This window comes from Hyposmocoma kahamanoa, unplaced genomic scaffold (assembly GCF_003589595.1).
Source record: "Hyposmocoma kahamanoa isolate Upper Pololo Valley unplaced genomic scaffold, ASM358959v1 270, whole genome shotgun sequence".
In the NCBI taxonomy this organism is placed as follows: domain Eukaryota; kingdom Metazoa; phylum Arthropoda; class Insecta; order Lepidoptera; family Cosmopterigidae; genus Hyposmocoma; species Hyposmocoma kahamanoa.
In genome coordinates, this window is record NW_020653770.1 from 2,485,804 (window position 1) to 2,508,527 (window position 22,724).

The 22,724-nt window shown below is 35.8% G+C and overlaps 1 protein-coding gene across 1 annotated transcript; it reads right to left on the reverse strand.

The window, feature by feature from the left end:
• Positions 1–1,729: 1,729 nt before the first annotated feature.
• On the reverse strand, positions 1,730–13,918 carry LOC113229051 (facilitated trehalose transporter Tret1-like). The gene is made up of 9 exons (XM_026462533.1): positions 13,689–13,918; positions 11,011–11,164; positions 9,979–10,148; positions 9,776–9,896; positions 8,978–9,094; positions 8,752–8,810; positions 3,276–3,434; positions 2,497–2,679; positions 1,730–2,209 (listed from the first exon to the last, which is right to left on the reverse strand). The coding sequence occupies exons 1-9, from the start codon at positions 13,902–13,904 to the stop codon at positions 1,988–1,990; spliced, it is 1,401 nt and encodes a 466-aa protein (XP_026318318.1). The 5' UTR covers positions 13,905–13,918; the 3' UTR covers positions 1,730–1,987.
• Positions 13,919–22,724: the final 8,806 nt, after the last annotated feature.

A 22,724-nucleotide genomic window follows, 5' to 3' on the forward strand; every position in this document is an offset into this window, starting at 1 on the left:
AAAGTACCATCGATGCTTAGAATAATAACGCATAGAATGATAGTTTCATATCAAACGAAAATCAAGTTCATGTAGGCTAGTTTTAGTAGTAGGTTAATTTTCGGTTTCAGTGAATATTTATATAAAAATACAAGTTGAAACGCGTTCCTTCCTTGTGGAATGAGATGTTAGTATCTATTTTGTTTGTCTGACGTATTTTTACACTCATTTACCGCACATAAAATTCTTGATCTGTTCGCGGTGCAAGTTGACCTTGAGCACTGAAGGCCCGCCCGCTCGTGTAGGCCCTTTGGGAGCACTTCAATTTGCCTCACTTAGCGTGTGCGGGCTAGGTTTCTATGCGTTATTATTCTAAGCATCGATGTACTGGGTATTGCCCACCATCTCGTTGAACCCTGAAAAGCGAAAGTAGTGGTTTACGATGCAAAAAAGCGTGCGCTTTCTGCAAATCTGAGATGCATAGCCAATCAAATGCAGATGATGCTACGTTCGCAGAAATATAATCAGATTAACTGCCAGCTCACACGACATTAATTTAAAACGTGTAATGGGTATTTAAGTGTTATTTTCTGACTTAAGAACTAAAACTTTTAAATCCTGAAACAATAGTGACAATACTATCTTTAAACATCTATTAGCAGAAACTAATTTAATACGGCTAAGTTTCAACCTTTTTCTTCTGGTCGCCATTTATCCGTAGAACTATTTTTCAAAATAGCGGCCATGCGTAACGTCTATACAATTCGATAGCTGGCATTAACACAAACAAGACTTATTGCTTGACAAAATATTTAAAGCGGTTGGTTTCATAAGTACTACCCTGTCAAAGTTGTACTGTTTTACAAATATCATAATGATGGACAACCGTTAGATCAAATTTCATGCTAAAATTCTAACCCAAAATTCTATCTGTCTTTACTCTTCAATTAAGTTCTAATGTGAGTTTTTTTTATAACAATACGAGTAACCAAAATCTACTTCACAAAAATTGTCGTTAGTGTCATACTTATACCTTAACCAGGAAAATAAAACAATGCATTATGTTTAATTTTCACACGACCTTGATATGACAATGGCGTAGAAAGTAAACTCTATGACAGCTTGTGAACCTGTCAAGCCAGCGGTATAACGACCCGGGTTTAATTAGTGGGTTAACTTAACTGCATTATAACCGTGAGTTTATAGTTAACTAAATAGCAAATATCAGTGAAGACAAAAAAGCACTAAATGACAGACGGAAAAAAAGTACCGGAACACCTTTGTGACATTACAAGCAAAGTGGATTGTATGAGGATTGCAGTAAAGCTGCAATCAGGGAGATGCTGAGGTCACCAGAATCTTGAACTACAAATGAAAGCTGGATACTATTGACGTTTTTTTATTATTATATCCAAATTTATAGACCAAATCTTTGCGATTTATAGCTCTGACTAGCATTGCAATTCCTACGGGCAGGCGTGTCGCTTACCACCAGGGGCACGACTTGTTCATCCCTTCGTTCACTTGATATCATAAAAAAAAACTGAAAAGTAAAAAGTGATAGGTACATATCGCCATAGAGATCGTCCCTTAATTGGGAAGCAACTGTCCTCCAACTTGACTCCACCTCAATGATATAGTGTATATAACGATAAAGACCAATCATGAGTTTCCACATAGAGCCATTTACAAATAAAAACCAAAATTTTTTAAATCTTGATTTAATGTCTTATGATTATTTACAAGTATCTGTGACACATTTAATGTGAATTTTATTACTGACAACGCACAATTGAACCACAATTATATGTATATTATAAACTCCGTGCACTAATAACACAAAATCTAGTTCCTATAGGTGCTTCTAAAAAATTGTGAAAAATCTAAGTCCTAAGCTCCGAAATGTTGGTTATTTGAAAAAAAACAAATATATGCAATAGACCCGAAAAAAATTGAAGTCTGCTAGAAAACTTATACGCTACAAAAGTCCTAGGTCGTTATAAATATTCTACCTTCTTCTAAAAGCCTCCTGAATTTGTTGATTACTTAGCCCCTTGGTTTCAGGAACTCCGAAGTAGCTGATAATAGCATTACCAATGGACACTGCACCGAAAATGTAATACGCTCCATGCAGGCCGATCAGGTTTCGTGCTACCACGAAGAGTTCTAGAATGGCATAATTCAGAAACCAAGCCCATTCCACTAGAATCATTGAGGCCATTGCTTGAACCTGTAATTGAACAGATACATAACAATCTAGACTTTTTCTTATTTCAATTATAGAAAAAGAAACTAAATAAGCAAGAACACGGACAGTTAAATAAACCAACTAAAATTAACATTATTTAGAGCAAAATTAAATCTTTTATGAAAGATTTAATATTATCACCTTGCAAGACAAAAATAGTGTGGTAACTAGGAGAAATCAGACAAGGAAACTTCCACAAGTTGGCAATACTAAAAAGATAACTTGCACTAATATACGAGTAAGTCCATAAGTAAGAAAACTTTACTAACCTCTGGTACAAACACCTCAGCCAGAAGCACATAAGGCACTGTGCCAGCGCCAAAGTTAAAAGAGAAGCAGTAGAACAATATTAGAAGTGCTGATAACCAGCTTGGACCAGTCTTGATCTGAGTTAACACGCCCAGACTAATCATGCATACTGCTACCATGAGAGATGAAGATATTATCAAAAACTGAAAGAATATAGGAAAATTTTTTAACGTATCGTAAACACATCAACATATGACGAATATCTCCTACAAGGAGATGTAGAGACTACAAGTTTTTCATCTACGTTTTTGTTTCTATATAAATGCTACCATATACTAACCGTTTGTTCTTAATACGTTAAACCTAGCCTTTCCCAGGATATGCCCAAAGTTGATGAGACGTGGTTTTATCTCAATATTTTCCACTGTCCACATTAGTTCCATAAATTCCATAAAGTCCATTTTACTATATCCCATTAAGTCATAAACATCATTCATCAAGTTTAATCTCCGTTTAACGACCATTTGCCTCCAAAATAAATTCCACGTTTCAAGGCCGAAATCGAAAGCTTCCTGAGACATGCAAGAAACCTCCAAAATCTGCATCATTCATCTCACTAGTACTAGTACAAATATTCAAATAATCAGCTCTATAAGGCGTTTTTATAGTCGTCATGCTCTTGTGGCAGATTGACGAATGCATGAATGTTATAATCACAGAAAGATACTTCTGTCTCCTGACAAACAAATTTATAAACTGTATCTAATGAAACGGAGGTCTAATCTTAAAGAGATCTCACCCTTCTCCCAGCCAAATCAGAAATAATAGCAGTCACTGCACAACTGACGACCAATACAAGAGCTAACAGAACTGAGCAGGCGTCTGAGGCAATGGTCGGAGCTGCTTCCTTAAAAATAGAACCTGCGTTTACCATCACTGGTACCATTCCCATGAATACCTGCAAGGAAATAGATAATTATAATAGAAGCTTTCGATGTAGACTTGAAGAAAAAATATACCAGCATTTATTTGGTAAACAAAAATAACGTACAAGTTTTTAAGTAAACACTCTTTAATTAAATTTGTATTGAATTGATATTCTATTATTTTTTGTGAAATTATTCCACTAGTTTGTTATAATTATTAATACAAAGATATCGCATAATGACAAACACATAGCGACATTTCTAGCCAGGCCTGGTAGCTGTAAAGTTACCTAACTGCGTGACAAAATACTTTCATGGATTTCTCATAGATGGCGCTATGGCTAAAAAACTCGTTGAAAACCAAATACAAAGATTCGACAACAAGCTCATAGAAAAAATCGTGATGTCCGCTGGTTCGTTCCGTGGCTTAGTTGGCATAGTTTCTGGCACGGTTTGTTGGAAAACGTCGTTTCGAATCCGGCCGGATCGAAAGAATTTTTTCTAAGTGTTCGATCTTTGTATTATTAATTATTATAAACACTCTTTATTTTAAAAAAATCCTGACAATTTGTGACCTTCCTTTTGGGTGAAACAAGTGTTAAATACGTCATTCATTATTTAATTAATTATGAAAATGTTGTCTATGACGTGGGTTGTCTTGACGTGTGAGTTTTGAGATTGAAATCAGTTCCTGGAATTCATGTGTTTCATTCGTGGTTGTGAATTATATATATATATATATTTCCATATCCATCAACTGGTGACGATGTGGATCGGAACCCTACCATCTTTCAAAAAAAGAAGCGTGCAGTTCTTATTACGAAATCTCAGTCATCCGAAGGAGGTGGAAACTTCGAAATTCGATGAGTTGGTAGAACTATTAGACCAATACCTGACTCCTACGCGGGCGACATTTGCCGACTTTAACTTTTACAACGCTGTTTAAGCAGAGGAGGACACTGTCGAGGATTGGGCTTGATTACAAGGTTTAGCAGTGCATTGCACCTTCGAAGCCTCCATGGACAGGGTGTATCGGGACAAATTTGTACTCGGGCTGAATATGGGAGCTGTACGAGACAGATTGTGTAAGCAGGACGCAAACAAACTAACATTCGCCAAGGCACTAGAAACAGCAAAGTAAACTGTGATCGCGAGAGAGCGGACTATGGCGCTGGGTGCTTTGATGAATGCCGCTGCCTTAAAAGAAGAACCGCTGCTGTGGTCAGGCACGGGCCGGGCTGCTGCGGTACCGCAAAAAAAAGATTTTAGAGAGCGATGCGCAGTATGTGGCATGAAGGGTCACGAGGCTTTGAGGCGCTGGTACAAAAACTACCGCTGTCAAAGGTGCCAAGAAAAAGGCCATCTTAAGAAAATGTGCTGTGCTAAAATAAAAACCGTCAAAAATATCAACTTAGAAACAGAATCTAATTCGGATGAGGAACAAGCGGCAATAGATTGCCGCGAGTGTAAAGAGTTTCAGATGTTCAACCTGAGGTGCATGAGCAATGAATCGTATTCAATTTCGATCGTAGTTAATAGTAGAACGACATTAAACATGGAAATTGACTCTAGGTCTAGTACTAATGTTATCTCGAAGGAACTTTATTTGACACATTTTGCTCACAAACAAATTTTTAAGTGTAATGTTAGAGTGTGCTTTTATAACGGCCATCAAATTAAGCCTATAGGGTATGTTACCACTGAAGTCACCTACAATGGTTTAACACACGAAATTAAGTTCTTTGTCGTGGAAAACTGTGGACTCCCTTTGTTAGGGCGAGATTTCATGGCCAAATTCAAATTGTACATAACTTCGAGTAATAACAAAACTGAATTAACTTCTGTAGGAGAATTAGAAACACGAAATTTAGTCGATAAATATAAAGATTTGTTCAGTATTGACTTAGGTTGTTACTGTGTGTTCTCGTGATGACGTTACTCTGTAGTTAAAAGAAGGTGCGAAGCCGAAGTTTTGCAAACCTCGCCCATTGCCGTTTGCGATTAAAAATGAGGTCGAAGCCGAGCTCGAGAGGTTGGTTGAGATAGGTTACAGGTAGGATATTGGAGCCGGTGAATCATTCGGACTACGCAACCCCTATTGTTCCAGTCCGTAAGTCAAATGGTAGCATTAGAATTTGTGCAGATTACTCTGTAACATTAAATAAGGTTATTTACATTGACAGATATCCTCTGCCGAGGATAGAAGAGATTTTTCCAAAGTTGGGTAATGGCCGGCAATACTCCAAGTTGGACTGTAGTCAGGCGTACAATCAGTTAAGGTTATCGGAGGATTCGCAAAAACTTACTACAATTAATAAGCCTAAGGGGTTGTTCAAGTACAAACGGTTAGTGTTTAAATGAACCTGTGCCCCAGCGATTTTTCAGCGCACTGTTGAGTACGTTTTAGGAGGAATAGAGGACATAATGATATTTCTAGATGACGTTTGCGTGACGGGCCCGTCAAAAGCCGTGCATTTGGAGCGGTTACAAAAAGTTTTCCAGCGATTTCAAGAATCAGCTTTTAAATTAGAAAAAAGCAAATGTACCTTTTTCCAAGACAGTGTAACATATTTAGGACATATTATTAGTAAGGACGGATTACAAAAGTCTCCAAAAAATGTTGAGGTTATCGTCAAAGTGCCTGAGCCAACTAATATAACAGAGCTTAAAATTTTTTAGGTATGGCGAGTTATTATTGTAACTTTGTTCCCAATGCGTCATCAATATTGGCTCCCTTCCACAAATTATTGCATGAAGGTACACGATAGAAGTATCCACTTGATGATGGAGTGGCAGCAAGCGGCCTTCAACAGGATGAAGTGCGAGCTTAGGAATGAGCGCGTGCTTGCGCACTTCGATCCGGCGGCGCAACTGGTGCTAACCGCGGACGCGGGACCGGACGGCCTGGGCGCGGTGCTGGCCGAGAACGCCCGTTGGCTTTCGGCCCGAGATCGCTGTTGCAAAGCGAACGAAATTATAGCCAGCTGCAAAAGGAAGCTACGGCTATTGTGTTTGGTGTGAAACGCTTCCACCAATATTTGTATGGCCGGTGTGTTCCTGTTATTTTAAAAACCGACCATAAGCCGTTGTTGGCAATTTTTGGAGGAAAAGTTGGGATTTCAGTTACTACTGCGTCGCGGTTAGTCAGGTATGCAGTTTTTCTTTCTGCGTACAATTATAAAATTCATTACACTTCGGGCAAGGAAAATCCTGGAGCGGATTTTCCTAGAGCTCCATTGAAGCATGACGGTTCGAATTCTCACAAGGATACCGTATTGTGGACACCGGCTACATTCCCTTCAGTTAGTAGGGTTGCCGGTTACCTATAAAGATATTCGTGAAGCAACGGCGAATGACTCTATTCTTAAAACCGTGATTAAATATGTAAATCATGGTTGGCCGCAAACGGCATTCACTCTGTAAAACAGATTCAGAGATGGAAAATGGTTGCCTTCTACGAGGTCATAGAGTAGTGATTCCAATGGTTCACAGGAATGACATACTACAGGAGTTACATCGAACTCATCAAGGGATTGTCAGAACAAAGAGTGCGGCTCGATCTCGTGTATGGTGGCCGAGAGTCGACCGCGACATGGAGCGGACCGTAGGCGCCTGTCCCGTGTGCGTGGCTCTGCGACCTGCACCGCCGCGCGAGTCGCGCCGCAGCCGTGGCCGCGGCCTACTGCGCCATGGTTACGTATATATCTTGATTATATGTCTGTATCCCAAGGAACATACCTTGTCGCTATTGATACGTTTGGCAAATGGCTAGACTGTTTTAATATGAGTTGCGGCACCGCAACGAAACATCTTATATTAAAACTTTCTGTTTTCAAGATTCGGTCTACCTAAAACAATTGTGTCCGACAATGATACAAAAATTTCCTCCAGTGGATTTATTGAGTTTTGCAAAACTAACGGTATCTTATACATAACCTCCCCAATATATCATCCGTGCAGTAACGGTCAGGCGAAAAATAGTGTCAGGACGTGCAAAAAGATGATTAAGGCAATTTTGGGAAATTATTCTTGTAAGTATAAAATAACGAAAAGTTACAAGAATATTTATTTGAGTATCGCAATACTACACATTGCGCCATAGGAGTTTCCCCAGTTAGGTTAATGATGGGTCGCGAGTTGCGTGGCCGGTTGGATCTGGTAGTGCCGCCGCGAAATAAGGATTCGAGTCCGATAAATGAAACTAAGAGATCGTTTAACATAGGTCAGCTAGTCTGGTGTAGATGCTATGTAGACAGAAAAACAATTTCGAAAAAAGGAAGTATTTTGAAGAAACTGGGAATTAGGGTGTTCTTAGTCGAATTAGCGGAAAATAATGATATTTGCAAACGACACATAGATCAACTCATCCGTTATGAGTCCAATAACCTTCCTCCGGTTGATAATATTAGTATCAAAAAATGTAGTCAGACAGCCCGGCTTGTCAACACCTTTTCAACTTATTGAGAAAGAAGAATTGGGGGGTGAGTGGCAAGACGCATCAGAGGTGGCGGAGAGGGAAGAGCAGATAGAGACAGCGGGACAGCAGGATACTGCAGAAAAAGCAGATAAAGCGGTAGATCGATCGGCTATGCCACCCGCTGATGTCAGCGTCTATGGTTCACCCCTTCCCAGTGATAAGGTTTTAAGACCTAAAAAGAGAATTAATTATAAGATTTGATAAGAACCTATTTTTGATACTTGTCGCTTGTGAATTTACTTTTAAAGATATTGTATAGTTCCTACTGTAGGTTCCCCAACTAAGGGTGATGGAGATGATGTATTCGATGGTTGTCTATGACGTGCGTTGTCTTGATTCCTGAAATTCATGTGTTTCATTCGTGGTTGTGAATTATATATATATATATATATTCCCACATCTACCAGAAAGTTCCATAAATGGTTATTGGAATGGTAAAATTAACCAACACACAGGAAAAGCTCTTAATCTTTTTCCCAATAGTTGTCAAATTACCTGCGACATATCATAGAGTAATTTATATAGTAATGCAATACAGAAACATGCTCAGATTAGTGCACAACATTATGATTATTGTGGTCGATTATTTTGGGAGTTCTCTTTGTGACAGCCATGACAATTACAGCTAATATCTATTAGGACTGTCATCCCATAGAAATGCTTTTTCGATAATCATCATAATATTATATAATAATCAAAGAACATCATATCAATCAATAATGTATTTTAAGTCATTCATATAGCGTTCAAATTTGCAGTTTACACACGTGACAGTTAGTATAGCTTAATGTGTGAAAGGTCCCGAGACTGTTAATAAGACTGCAGATTTCTGCCACTTACTCGTAGAAATATAAAATAACTTAATTATTTACCTGCAACGTTATAGCAGTCGCAACCACCTGGAAAGCTTTGCGATTTGTGTAAGATTTAACTGAAAGAAGAATGAATATCATGATAATAATAATTAAAAAAACTTATTAGACAAATTTTAGTTCTACATATTATACCGAATTCATTGGTTTTGAAAACTGCATAACTTTAAAAACATTTGTGTGTATACTACTGCATTAATCATTTCTTTTTATTAAAGCAACTTACACAACAATTTGATAGATGATTGTTTTTGTAGCACCTCCACTTTAGTGACTTCAGTGTTCATCTTTTCATTATCAGGGTTGAGTTTTTCAGCTTCTTCAGGCTTTTCTTCTGTAGTATCTGCAACAAACGGATATATTCAAAAAATTACGCCTGAAAGAAAGTGTACTTAAAAACATGGTATGGCAAAAATATTTCGCTTTCTCAAACACACTGCACGTCCATCAATTGTTTGATTTGTATTGAAAGAATAATTATTGTAGGAAATAGGATTCTAAGTGTCTGTGATTGCGCTCGTCCTCCCGACCCTTTAATCCGGAACTTACAGGACGTTCTGCACTGAATGAGAACCCTACCTCCGGTTAAAAAGACTTTTTTATAATATTAAGTGACGGGACGAACATGTCGTGCGCCTGGTGGTAAGCGACACGCCTATCCATAAAAGTTGCAGTGCCACCCAGAACTTTAAAACGCAAATATCTTATAGTCACTGACACTGTATCCTTCACTCTGGGACATAAGTTGACGAGTAGGTACCATGTGCTTGTAATTTCACCAGCACTCTTACCCTTCCAAACCGAAACACAGTAAAGTTCACATGACTGCTTGGCGACTGAAATGCCACCTTACCCGGTAGCAGTGCTTCCAGGACGAACTCTTTCACAAGGAGAAACTAACTTTCTCAGTCTTTTAGTAGCAGTAGAGACTGCAACTAAAATACTAAGAAAGAAGAAACTAAAGATATTAGGTAACTGATAGATTCAGTTAACAAAAATACACTAAGTAATTCCATATTATTACCCGTAATTGAAATCATTTCAACAGCAGGGTTTAACGTTTGCTTCAATCTTGATATCTCTTCAAGGACCATTTTCGATTCAGTTGACCCTCCTCTATATTTTGCTAAGGCTTTTAGAGCATCCTGCAAAGAATAACGTAATAATTGCCCTATTTGTCACACCAGATAGTCATAGTTTCTGGTCAGTATCATATTATTGACTAACCTCTTCTCTGCCTTGTCTTAGCAAATACAAAGGGCTTTCAGTGACGAGGAAGCACAGCATGGCCCCAAGCACGCAGATAAAAACGTTCGTCCAAATGATAACATTGTATGATAAGAACCAACCGAAGAGAAACGAGCATAAGGAACCAAGACAGTAGAAGGTTACTGGTCCTAGAATAAGAAAAAGATAATATTTTTAATTTATGTCTCCATCTGTCTGGACAGCTGGAGACATGACGATTTGCAATCAGACGTTAGCGACAATGTATCGATTTGCTGAAGTAATTGATTCATACGGACAGACAATTTTCTATTTTAAAAGAAAGAAGATAATTGGTGTCATTGTCTGGCACATTTATTTGTGAACATATAGTTACCAAAGTGCGACAAACAGAGTGCAAGTCATGTGACTACAATACTATCAAACCAGCTACATCTTTTATCACAAATTGGTCTTTAACAGCTATGTAATAATGCTTGACCACCACCAACCTTTTCCTTATTTTAATCATTAAACTGAAGCCTCCATATGTATAATTAATAAATTGAAAGTATCTACATGGCAATTTAATTTCTCTTCTTGAATGACACTGCTACACAAAAGTTTTCCTAATCTATGTGTTAAGAAAACTTTCGTGTAAGTACTCCTTTGCGCCCTTTATTTCAAAAATGACTTTCTCTAAATCGATGGTCAAACAAATCTTCCCTTTTACCTATTTTCATGTCAACAAATTATTCTGAAGATGCTGATTTACCATCACTAAGAGGATACATTTCTTTCGATTGAAAATTCGTCATTTCAATGTTATTTTTACAAGAACCATATCGATGCCTTACTTTCTCAGGAGATGGCAAAACTTCCTATTTGTTATAAATTTCTTATCATCACTTTCAGAATAGGTAAAGCTTAGTGTGAATATGAAGGAAATCTGATGTGACATCAGCCTGCAAAATTTGTATATACAATGCATTTCTTGCATTTCAGTTACTTTATGCTGAGTTTGAGAAAGTAAGACGACGATATCTTATTTACCTGAGGCCAAACATCCTCTGATAGAATCCTCCGCTATTTCAGATATGAACATAGGTCCGTAGACCAAAAACGCTCCTCCAGTGATGCCCATGATAAATCTTGCCGCTAAAATCACTTTGGATGCCGATGTTTGTCCGATTACCATCCATGAAAGCTGCGTGAGACATTTTTTAAACTATTATCATTTATTGATGTTGGGAAACTTTAATATTAAATTAATCAGTACTGCTGCCCTTTTTAACAATATTTACTTCAAATAATCTGAAAGAGCTAAACAGCAGCGATCCGCTGTGGATTTTTGTGAACCTTTAGTATAAATGGTAACTTTTTAATATCATCCGAAATCTTATTATACACATACATAATCTTGCACTTTCAAAAAGAAATGCAAGCTTTGGTTACTTTCAAAGCAACGATCGGAAAGTAATTGGATGTAGATTCATCGGCCATCGAATTTATACGGTTTTTATTTATTATTATTATTTTCATCATATTTTTTATATATTTATTTATATTATTTTATCATTCTTTATTTTTATTTATATGTGTGCTCTTCATCCCCATCTATCAAATAATATATAATCTCAGTACAGAGTACTAAAAAAACCGACCTCAAAAGTACGTGGAATTACATCTATTTGCTAGGTTTCATTGAAATATCCCCTAGTTCGCCACTATACAGGACTTGATACTGGAGATAATAAAAATAGGTTCTCACTACGACACTACTCAAAGTATATCGAGAGAAAAACGCCTTGAATTGGAGAAATAGCAAAATCAACTAAATAATTGCTAAAAGCAATTGCTCCTAAATTAAAGTTAGGCGCTATTTATAAAAATGACTCTTCATGCGTGAACAGCCACCCTTTGAGGTGGATGATTTTCTTCAAAATGAAATGGGGCTACTATGGAAGTACCCCCTTTCCAACAAAAAAAGAATCATAAAAATCGGTTCACAAATACCGGAGTTATCGCGTAACATACATACAAAAAAATAACAAAAAAAGAACATACAGTCGAATTGAGAACCTCCTCCTTTTTTGAAGTCGGTTCATTAAGAATAAATATTTAGAATTTTATTGAATATTTCACGGGCTCATCATGACAAATGATCATAGTTATAAGTTTAAGTTGTGTATCTTTTAGTGATAATTTTATTGGAGCTACTCGAGACGCGTCGTACTATTAAGTACTAACATAAAATCTAGCGACAAGGTAAATTCTGAAAAACAGTTCCAGCTGAGACTTCCCTTTTTATCTACATGTGTAACTTTAGATGATATTATTTAAGGCTAAATTGTTGTTATTTTAATGTAGATAAAGAAAGCTATTTATTATTATTATTTACTTTATTTTTCTCAGACATACAGCTGATTTGAACCACTTTATTAATATTATTATTATTAATATAGAAGCGTACACATTTCCCCGAATTTGTGACTTTGTGAGAACGACTCTAAAGAACAGCCAGTTTATTTTTACTCCTCGTAATAGTGTTACGTTTATGATAGTGACGGGACAAACCCGTCGTGGTTCTGGTGGTAAGCGACACACCTGTCCATAGCAGTTGCAGTGCCACTCAGAGCTTTAAATCGCAAAGATCTGCGGCATCGTCTGTCTAACATTGGATATTGTTAACAAATGGATTTTTCTCACTAAGTTTCAGGGATAGTAACTGCAAACCGATTTACCATATTAGTAATAGAATCAGACCCTAGTCTACCATCCTGCTCCAATACGGGTTGGAGATTTAACGAATGCCTTCAGGTGGGTTTCTCAAAATCCCACATAATAAAGGACCACAATTTTGTAGACTGAATTTCTTAAAGGTCACACGTACTTTCGATTGGTATGAAAGTGGTAAAAAAAATATTATGCACAAAATATTCCGTGATGGTAAATATTTAATGACCGAAATATTACAAGAATTCAACAATCATTTACGTAGGTTATTTGATAGTTACATCACTATGTGTGTAGATTGTAACGCAGGTAACTGAACCTACAGTATTATTTAAATTTACTCAAGACGGTAATATATCACTTTGTCGTGATCTTTTTTGACAGATCTACGTATGATATGGTTTTAATAATAACATCTAATTATAGAAGTTAATGCTTTAGTTAATTTGTTTTGTGCCTGTTATTTATATTGAGTGATATGTTTTATATTCTATTGATTAACATGAATAGATTTATTTTACTGAATATCATATTGTTTTAGTATTATGATACATAATTAAGTATTTTTTGTAAAAATATTCCACTAGGTTGCTTTTATTATTGACACAAAGACGAATAACTCAAAGAAAAATTCCTTCGATCATAACTAAGTAAAACCAGCGTCTGATGCCACATTGAGGCTACCGCTTTTACCAACTCAGCTACAGACTAAGTCCGCAGATCTTAGCAATTTCTTGTTTACCAAGTGCTTCGTTGCCACATAAGGTATCTGCAAGTTAATGTTTCGCATCCCAATTGAAAGAATATTATCCCAATTTGAAATTAAATTTGGTTTATGTAGCAACTTTGCAGACTGTAAATATTCGATCTAATGTTCTTTGTAAATAAAAAAAATCGTTCACGAGACCTATTACATAATTTATAAAGATTGATTTCGAATAGTAATAACCAAAACATGACTAGCCACGTTAAAAATAAAACTTAACAAAACTTACAATAGCAGGTAAGCAAAGCACAACCCCTCCTTTCTGTCTTCCAATTTTATTAATTAAAGCCCCAGCTACTGCTGTTCCCACCATCGCTCCTAAAGAAGGAAAACTTCCAACTGATGAAACTTCGGAGACTGTCATTGGAGCGCTCAAAACTGTCGTGTTCGGGTTGATGTAGTAATTATGTGTTGTATATGATGGCCAAACGTTCAGGATACCCATTACAAAGGAACCGAAGGAGGCTGAAGAGGGAAAAAGAAACATGCATTCATTACAACAGAAACCAATCTAACGAAAGCGTGTAACAGGAAATTTGAAAATTTTTATGAAATCTGCGGATTGTAATGGAACTATCTTTACGTATGTAAAATTTACTGCCACTACGTCCGATATCTTGAGACATAAGTTGACAAGTCTCTTGTACCTGTAATTTCACAACGTTGGTTACGTTTCGGGTCTTTTACAGGTCCCAGTCAACCGTAACCTAGGATCAGAATCCGATAAAATAGTTTCTCACGCGATACATGCAGCCGTAGACGCATACCACACCTAGAGGTGCCGGTGATGATTTTATACCGATTTATCCGGATATCGAAGTTATAACAGGTAAAAGAACTAATATTAATTGCTATTTCGGTAACTACTCTAGCAAATCAAGAAATTTTTAATGCCTGGGTCTGTCATTTAAAAAATAAACAACTTCAAAAATACGTCACGACAATCGTGTGTGTTATTGTTTGGGCTGGTGATTTCGGTGTTTATTTATTGAAAACATACCGTAAGCAGCGTTTTTAAGTGTACCCTGAATATAAATGTTTATAAACTTTACTTTAAGAAGTAATTTCATGGTAAACGTTAGAACCACTCAAACGGAATATTATCATATTTATCCAAGTAAACCAAAAATTTCATTAGTGCTTTTCATTTTCATAAGTGCAGGATTTGCGGTGTATTACTGCATTTTATTTGAGATGATTTTGTTGGTAGTACGGAGGGTATTTATTTAGCAATGCAGAATAATAATTTTTATTTATAAAAACTTGTATTTCGACTGAATCCTTTTCTAATTTGCGAAACCATATAGCCGCCATTTTGCGGTAGGAGGAGCGCATCGCGTGAGCGGCTAAGAGCTCAAAATCTGCGGATATTTTTCACCAAAGTCTCAATTCAATTCAAATTCTCTTCCATATACGTTACGGTAGATACATTGACATATACGACGATAATAGCATTTTATCCAATAGTTGCATAATACAGGTTCTTAAACTCGAGTGTTTAGGCGAAGAGGATTTTTTGCAGTATTTTATATGATCGAGTAAAGTAAATCCTATCGTAACACATTAGCACATTCTTAAACTGTATAGTTTCTTCTATAGAGATCGTATATTAGCACTTATGGCAACCATCGAGTATATAACCATAAATAGAGACGGAATGTCATTTAATTTGATTGAAAACTATTCTGCCAACTGCGCTCCGAGTGGCCAGACCGAATTTGAAACAATTGACGAGAGTCGTCAATAAATTGTTTCACTTCCAATCGACCAGTTTAACTTAAGCTTTGCTATAATGGACGAAAATTGAAAAATTGCATAATTTAATATTTAATTACCGATGAAATGTGATTCCGTTTATTTTGTAATTAGATGTTTTGCTGTTTTTCCCACACCACCGAATGTAACGGCTCCACATTGTTACAGATATTATCTTTATTACAATAAATCATCGAGTATGTAACTAGAAATAGAGACGAAATGTCATTTAATTTGTTTGAAAACTGTTCTGCCATATCATTACTGTGACAACTGCGCTCCGATTGGCTAGCCCGAGTTCGAAACAATTGACGGGTGTTGTCAACTGTTTCACTTCAAAACGACCAGTTAACTTGAGCTTTGCTATAATGGACGAAAATTGCGAAATTATATATTTAATATTTAATTACCGATGAAATGTGATTCCGTTTGTTTTGTAATTAGATGTTTTGCTGTTTTTCCTACACCACCGAATAGAACAGTACGGCATTGTTAGAGATATTATCTTTATTACAATAAATACAGAATATTTTTTGGAATATACGGAGACGTACACACAGGTCAGTAGATGGCCTGTCTATACTCCAGTGCAAACGAGAGTTGATATTTATAAGAGCTATATCGCTAATGTGTTACCAGGAATATATGGCTCTTATTTCGTCTCTACTTCTGGTTATATACTCGATGCAATAAATACAGAATATTTTTAGAATACACGAAAACGTACACTGAGGTCAGTTGTTGGCGCCGTGCTATTTCAGCTTTCTGATTCGTGATTTCAGCGCAAACGAGAGCTGATATTTAAAAGTGATATTAGTACCATGTAACTGAGAGTTGCCAGGGATGGATGGTCCTTATTTCGTCTCTATTTCTGGTTAAATACTCGATGTTGGCAACTGACTATAATTCTAAATTTAAATAACGTTTGTCGCAACTACCGTTTTCGACGCATTTATTAAGTATGCATAAATTTTTTATACTGTGAACATAAATTTTGTTAAAATGACATTTTAAAACATTAACTGTAACTGATAGTCTGCAGAGATCAAAGCAATATATTCTGAGACCTTCAAAAAGTTTTTACAACAGGAGGTTGTTATTGTTGATAATAATGATTACACACAAATATAATGAAATGATTAGGCACACAGACATTGGTTCCAGTGTCCAGTCAGATCGAAAGATTTTTTGTTTGTGTTTGTTTAATCGTCTTTAAATATCTAGATTTAAACTTTAAGTGCGAGACCTTTACAGGTCCCATGGATACGGCTACGATAGTTTATAAGGTAATTAATGATGCTTACAAAAATTCTGTAACTGTAGTTAAAAACTAGAACAAGTCGTCCGCCTGATGCTAAGCAACGCGAATGTCCATTACAGTTGCAGTGCCACTCAGAGCTTTAACTAGCAAAGATCTTAGAGGCACTGGCACTGCGCCTGCCACCCTGAGACATAAGTTGAAAAACTAGGACTGCTATGCAGAGGTCCCAGATTCGATTCCCGGGTCGGGAGAAATATTTGTATGGCCTTCATTTATTTCTCTATCTTGAACAATTGGCATTGTGTCGAACGATGTGATTTAATATCCAAGGTTCACCACCATCACCAGATCTTTTAATATTCTTTACTTTATCCATTTTGCATGAACTCTTACAAGGTCCTATAGAGTAAAAACCCTAATTGTAGTATTTTTTTAAATAAAATCTACTTGAAATCTATTAGTATTAAGAGAATTGCGTCTTATGTTTGTAACGCTTTAGTATTTTGGTTTTAAAATAGCATTTCTAAGAAAACTATCATAGACTATAAATTATCTAAAAACTGTCTACAAGACTAAATAAAAACTGTCTACATTCTACAAATGGTCTTGTAGCATTCTAGAAGGGTTACTTGACAAAAAAGATAAGAATTACTCTTAACACTACCTGCAGATAGTTTCTCAAAGTACTCTTGTGATCTACTAATAAAGTTGTGCCCACTTTTACTTTAAATTATCTAGAAAACTTCTTCGAGATATCTTGAGGGAATTCTCTTAAAATATTCATATTCAGATTCAGAACTCTTAAAATATTCAATCGAATTAAATTCTATTAGATATCTTATAGTACATATTTAGATACATATGCGTGTGCTGCTTGGGTACTGCTATTAAAAATTATTTAAAAAAAAACAGAAATAAAGCTTACCCGTAAATGCCGTATAACATTGTCGCAATTTCCCCATTTTATTTATATTTTTTTTCGATTTTTTTACTGAAGCTCTAATTTTGCCTGTTACGTCTTTCTTAATGACTATTCATTTGTAACTAAAATAATATAATAAAATAAGCCTCGAAACAGAAATCTTACTCGACGTATCTTTTGCGCTAAATAAATAGTAACACAAAGTCGCACAACAAATTCCTATACTAATATTTTATTGTAGATTACTACTGCTCCTTGTTACGCAATCTTTTTAAGAAATTCTGCAGATGAGAGGTAAAGACAGAACTTTAAGGGCCAAATAGTGATTTTTATTACAGAGCGTTTTAAAGAGAATGAGGTATTAATTAGGTAATCTTAACATGAAGTAAAATATGTTAAATAAATGTGTAACAAACCTATTTATATATTAGACGTCCCTAAGCAAGAATGTTTACTTTTAAATTCATAAAGAATCCGCTACATGCTAAGATTTTCTGATTGCGGTGTTAAGATTTTCCCTCGAATAGCTTCAACACAATTTTGTTTATGTTGAAAATACTTCGAGCTCAGTAAGTCAATCTAGGAGTTAAGTCTGATATCGAAGTACGCTCATATAAGGTGAAACTTTACTGCGCATCATAAATAGGGTGTATACGAAACGATTTCCAAGAGTGAGTTCCTTCTTGGGAACAACTGCCCGGACCTTCCGCATATAGGGAGTAATTTCGGCATACAGGGTGAAATTGTTATTGACGGCAATAACCATTTTTCTACCAACTTACTTGGAGTTTTGACTTACTTGGAGCTGCGTGACGTCATCCCACGGTCGAGAATCCTTCCTCCTTTACAAAAGTAAATTACGATAGGACTTTTTTACCATTAATAATAATAATAATAATAATAAATTCTTTATTTAAGACAACTGTGATCCATAAAGTGTTAGTACAGACTTAAAACTATGTTAGTACTTATACTCTACTATTGACCTAGTACTATTTATTAAGTGCCGCATAATTGGGCACTCACATCTCTCCGCAACAGTCTTCAGGAGGCTGTTGGGGCTGTCACGTATTCTGTTCAGTAGCGACGCCGACTTTTTACGTAGTACAGCCATGAAACCGTCTACTCGCGCCTCCACGAACATGGCTGACGCACTGCAGAAACGTGGCAAGCCCAACAGCGCCCTAAAAGCGTTGTTATACTGCACGCGTAGAGCATTCAGGGAGCGCTGGGTGTAGTTTGTCCATAGAGCGCCAGTGTACAGTGATGTGCAGTAAGCTCTAAAGAGTGTAAACTTCACTGCAGCAGTACATCGGACGAATCTACGGGCAAGCATGTTTGCTCTTACCGATAATAATTGCATTGCGTGATAAAGCTAAATATTTATAGAAACATCTAAATTCCAAAATATGGACTTAAGGTCCTTTACCTCTCACCTACAAAATTATGAGATGGCGTGTTGCCATACCGCAGCCATTTCGGGATTATAAAAAACTAATTTCTTATAATGAAGACACGAACGTTGACGTCAGAGGTCAATGCTAAGCCAAATATTTTAAAGCCCAGAAGTGAATTGCCACTTTTAATATTTTCTGTTATTATTGACAAGTAATACAGGATGAAACTAAAAGGTGTAGTCATATTTTGCGATTTGAAAGTGTACGTTTGAACAACTTTAAGTGAAAATAGAAAAAACAAAAGTTTTCAGCTTCTAAAATAAATCTATCGTCGATTTTCTGCTAAATGTATAGAGAGAGATAAGAATAAAGAAATTTTCTAATTTTTAGTTTCGTTTCCTAAAGTCGCGAATATAAAAGAACTCGATTTTTCTAATCATTGTTCGGTTTAAGTTTCATGCAAATTAACACGATTGCGCATACGCACATATAATGACTTTGTTTTATCGTACAGGTCAATACTTTGTCTAACAGAAAATAGGAACATATTTATTCACCACACTTATTAATAAAACTACTTGTTTTTGGACTTATTTCATTATTATAGTGATAGGTTAATACCATATTTCTTTTTCTAGCATATTATTTGTTGAAACACGTAATTAAAAATTTCCAGATATTTCTTTCACTTGTATTGCACTGAGGAAATAAGCGAAATAAAACTTTTTATCAACAAAATTAATTTGATAGTTATATTACTTTTTTCAAGACAAGGATTTTTTTACTAGAATTTAAGAATTTACTAGGATTCAACAAAGTATATACGTTATTTTTAAAATCTGTTTTATCAGTTTCCCAAACTATTTACTTTTTGTATTATGCCACTTTATTATTGAAGGTGCATTTAGATGTCATTAGGATTTTTTCCAAATGTTATTTTACGAAAATTCACGTTAAAAGACAGAATATAAAGAGTTTATTTATTGTTTACATTTTATTGTTTATAGTTTATATTTTACACACAATGCCAAATACAAAGTACCAAAGCAAATAATAGACACTGAAGAACCAATTTAACTTATATATTAAAAGATAATAAAAAAACATATGACACTGTTAATACAATAGTTTGTTAACTCAAAAATAGTGTTTTTCCAGAATCATTGAAAAACGAGTTACTCGCTTGTTGTGAAAGAGCTTTACTATTTATGCACGTGTTAAAGTGTACAAGAAATTACATTTCCTACTTGCCAAATATTTTTGAGTAAGGACTGGTTTGGCCAGAACATGCTCACATAAAGTTTGTCTCATTTTGAGTTAAGTGTCCGTTCATTGTTTCTTGCAATATCCGAACGGCGGTTCTAATGACGTGTAGAGAATCAAATTCAAATCTTTCAGCAACATTATCTTAAATTTCATATTTTTTGTATTACAACATTGTTGTAATAGCATTGCGATATGATAAATCGTCTAATACAGTGTGAAGAAAGGATCAAAACAGAAAATGAATATAATTGTAACTTTTATACCTCAAAAGTTAACGGAAATTACATCTATTTGCCAAGTTTTATAGAAATCGGTTACCGGAAAACGTCGGAAACCGAGAAAAAAATTAATCCCCTAGTTTGCCCTAATAATAATAATTAATTAAACTACCTACTTGGCCGAACGGTTACCATCCTGGACTGACACGCTATTGTGATTATCTATGTGTGTCCGCGATACAGGGTTTCCCTAGTACAAAAAAGTAATAATTTCGCACGTAAATTCCGAAAAACTGAGAGGTGCAAGCCCGGATTCGAATCCACGACCCTATGCTTGAGAGGCGATTGTTTAAATTAAGCTACCACGGCTAACGACGAACTAGTACAAAAATATCTGAAAATCACAGTTTTTTTTAATAACATCAAGTGACGGGATAAAGAAGTCGCGCGCCTGATGGTAAGCTACACGCCTGTCCAAGACAGTTGCAGTATCACTTAAAGCTTTAACTAGCAAAGATCTTAGAGGCACTGGCACTGCGCCTGTCACCCTGAGACATAAGCCGATAAGTTCCCTGTGCCTGTAATGTTCACTAGCACCCTAACCATCCAAATCCGGAACGTAGTAATGCTCACATTAGTGCTTGGCGGCAGAAATAGGTAAGGCAGAACCAAACCTGCAAGTTCATTAACTGCTAATAGGTTTTAAACCAAAAACACTGTCTAATAAAAGTCTGCCAATGAGCCTGATGGCAAGGATACGACCAGAACCTGTCTCAGGAATAGTTATTTCCATTAGTAATCGAAATACTACCCTAAGTATGACATAAGTTGACAAGTCCCATGTGCCTGTAATTTCACCAGCAACCTTATCCTTCAAAACCGGAACACAGTAACGCTGACATTTTTGCTTGGCAGCAGCCAACGAACTCTCTCACAAGGAGCTCCACTACTACTGAGTGAATCTCATTTCATCTAAAATCTTGTCTCAATTTTTATACACGAAATTCAGTAAAAAATAAAAGAGACTGTTTAAACATTAAAATAAGTCTGATTTTTTAACAATATTGAAGCAGACTGTATATGGATATCTCCAAAAGAGGGCCTACACGTATCTTCAATTATTAATGTAGTAATATGTCAATTAATATATATTGGTGTCCGAATTTCAACTGTCGGCCGTGATAAACAACTTCATTAAGGCGAGTCTTCGGACGAGAAGCGGTAAAAACTGTTCTGCTATATCAAATGGTTTAGCTATTTACTATTAAATAATAGTCTCACAAAAAATATACTGTACACCCATTGACTTACAAATAAATGGACGACGGGTCTAATACAAAAACCACGAAAAAAATGTCCCAAGTGAACCTATTTAAACGTAGTGACATGTAAAGGAATATGAAAAAGCTAAAACGTTGAATTTAAATTGTAATGTCATCGCAGTACTGTCTAATTTTGCTTGTTTCGCTGTCAGTCGAACAAACGAAGACTAAAGCGTGAATGACGCTCTGTATACGATTTTAACGCCCGATAAGTTCGGACACTTTTTAGCGCGGACCCGACGTCCATATAATTGTAAGTCAATGTGCACACCCAAAGATATTGTTCAAAGAATGTGCTAATATATTACATGATAGTATGTAATTCAACCGATCATATTAAATATTGGAAAAGGCTAAATTGTCGGGATTTGATACGATCGGATGAATTACATATCGTTTGTTTAAAGGTAAAAACACATAAGTGACATTTTCCACAAAATTTTTTTAATTTATGTAGCTATGGTAAACAGTTATATATGTATGTATGGTAACAGTTTTATCTGCAGAAAGTTGGTGAAATTCTTACAACATAATTTGGATTTTTTTTGCGGAAAATGTCACTTATGTAGTTTTACCTATAACCGCTCACGCGATACATGCAGCCATAGACGCATACCACACCTAGAGGTGCCGGTGATGATTTTATACCGATTTATCGGATATCGAAGTTATAACAGGTAAAAGAACTAATACTAATTGCTATTTCGGTAACTATTCGAGCAAACCATAAAGTTTTTAATGCCTGGGTCTGTCATTTAAAAAAATAAACAACTTCAAAAATACGTCACGACAATCGTGTGTGTTATTGTTTAGGCTGGTGATTTCTGTGTTTATTTATTGAAAACATACCGTAAGTAGCGTTTTTTAAGTTTGCCCTGAATATAAATGTTTATAAACTATACTTTAAGGAGTAATTTCATGGTAAACGTTAGAACCACTCAAACAGAATATTATCATATTTACCCAAGTAGACCAAAAATTTCATTAGTGCTTTTTAAGTGCAGGATTTGCGGTGTATTACTGCATTTTATTTGAGATGTTTTTGTTGTAGTACGGAGGGTATTTATTTAGCAATGCAGAATAATAATTTTTATTTATAAAAACTTGTATTTAAACTGAATCCT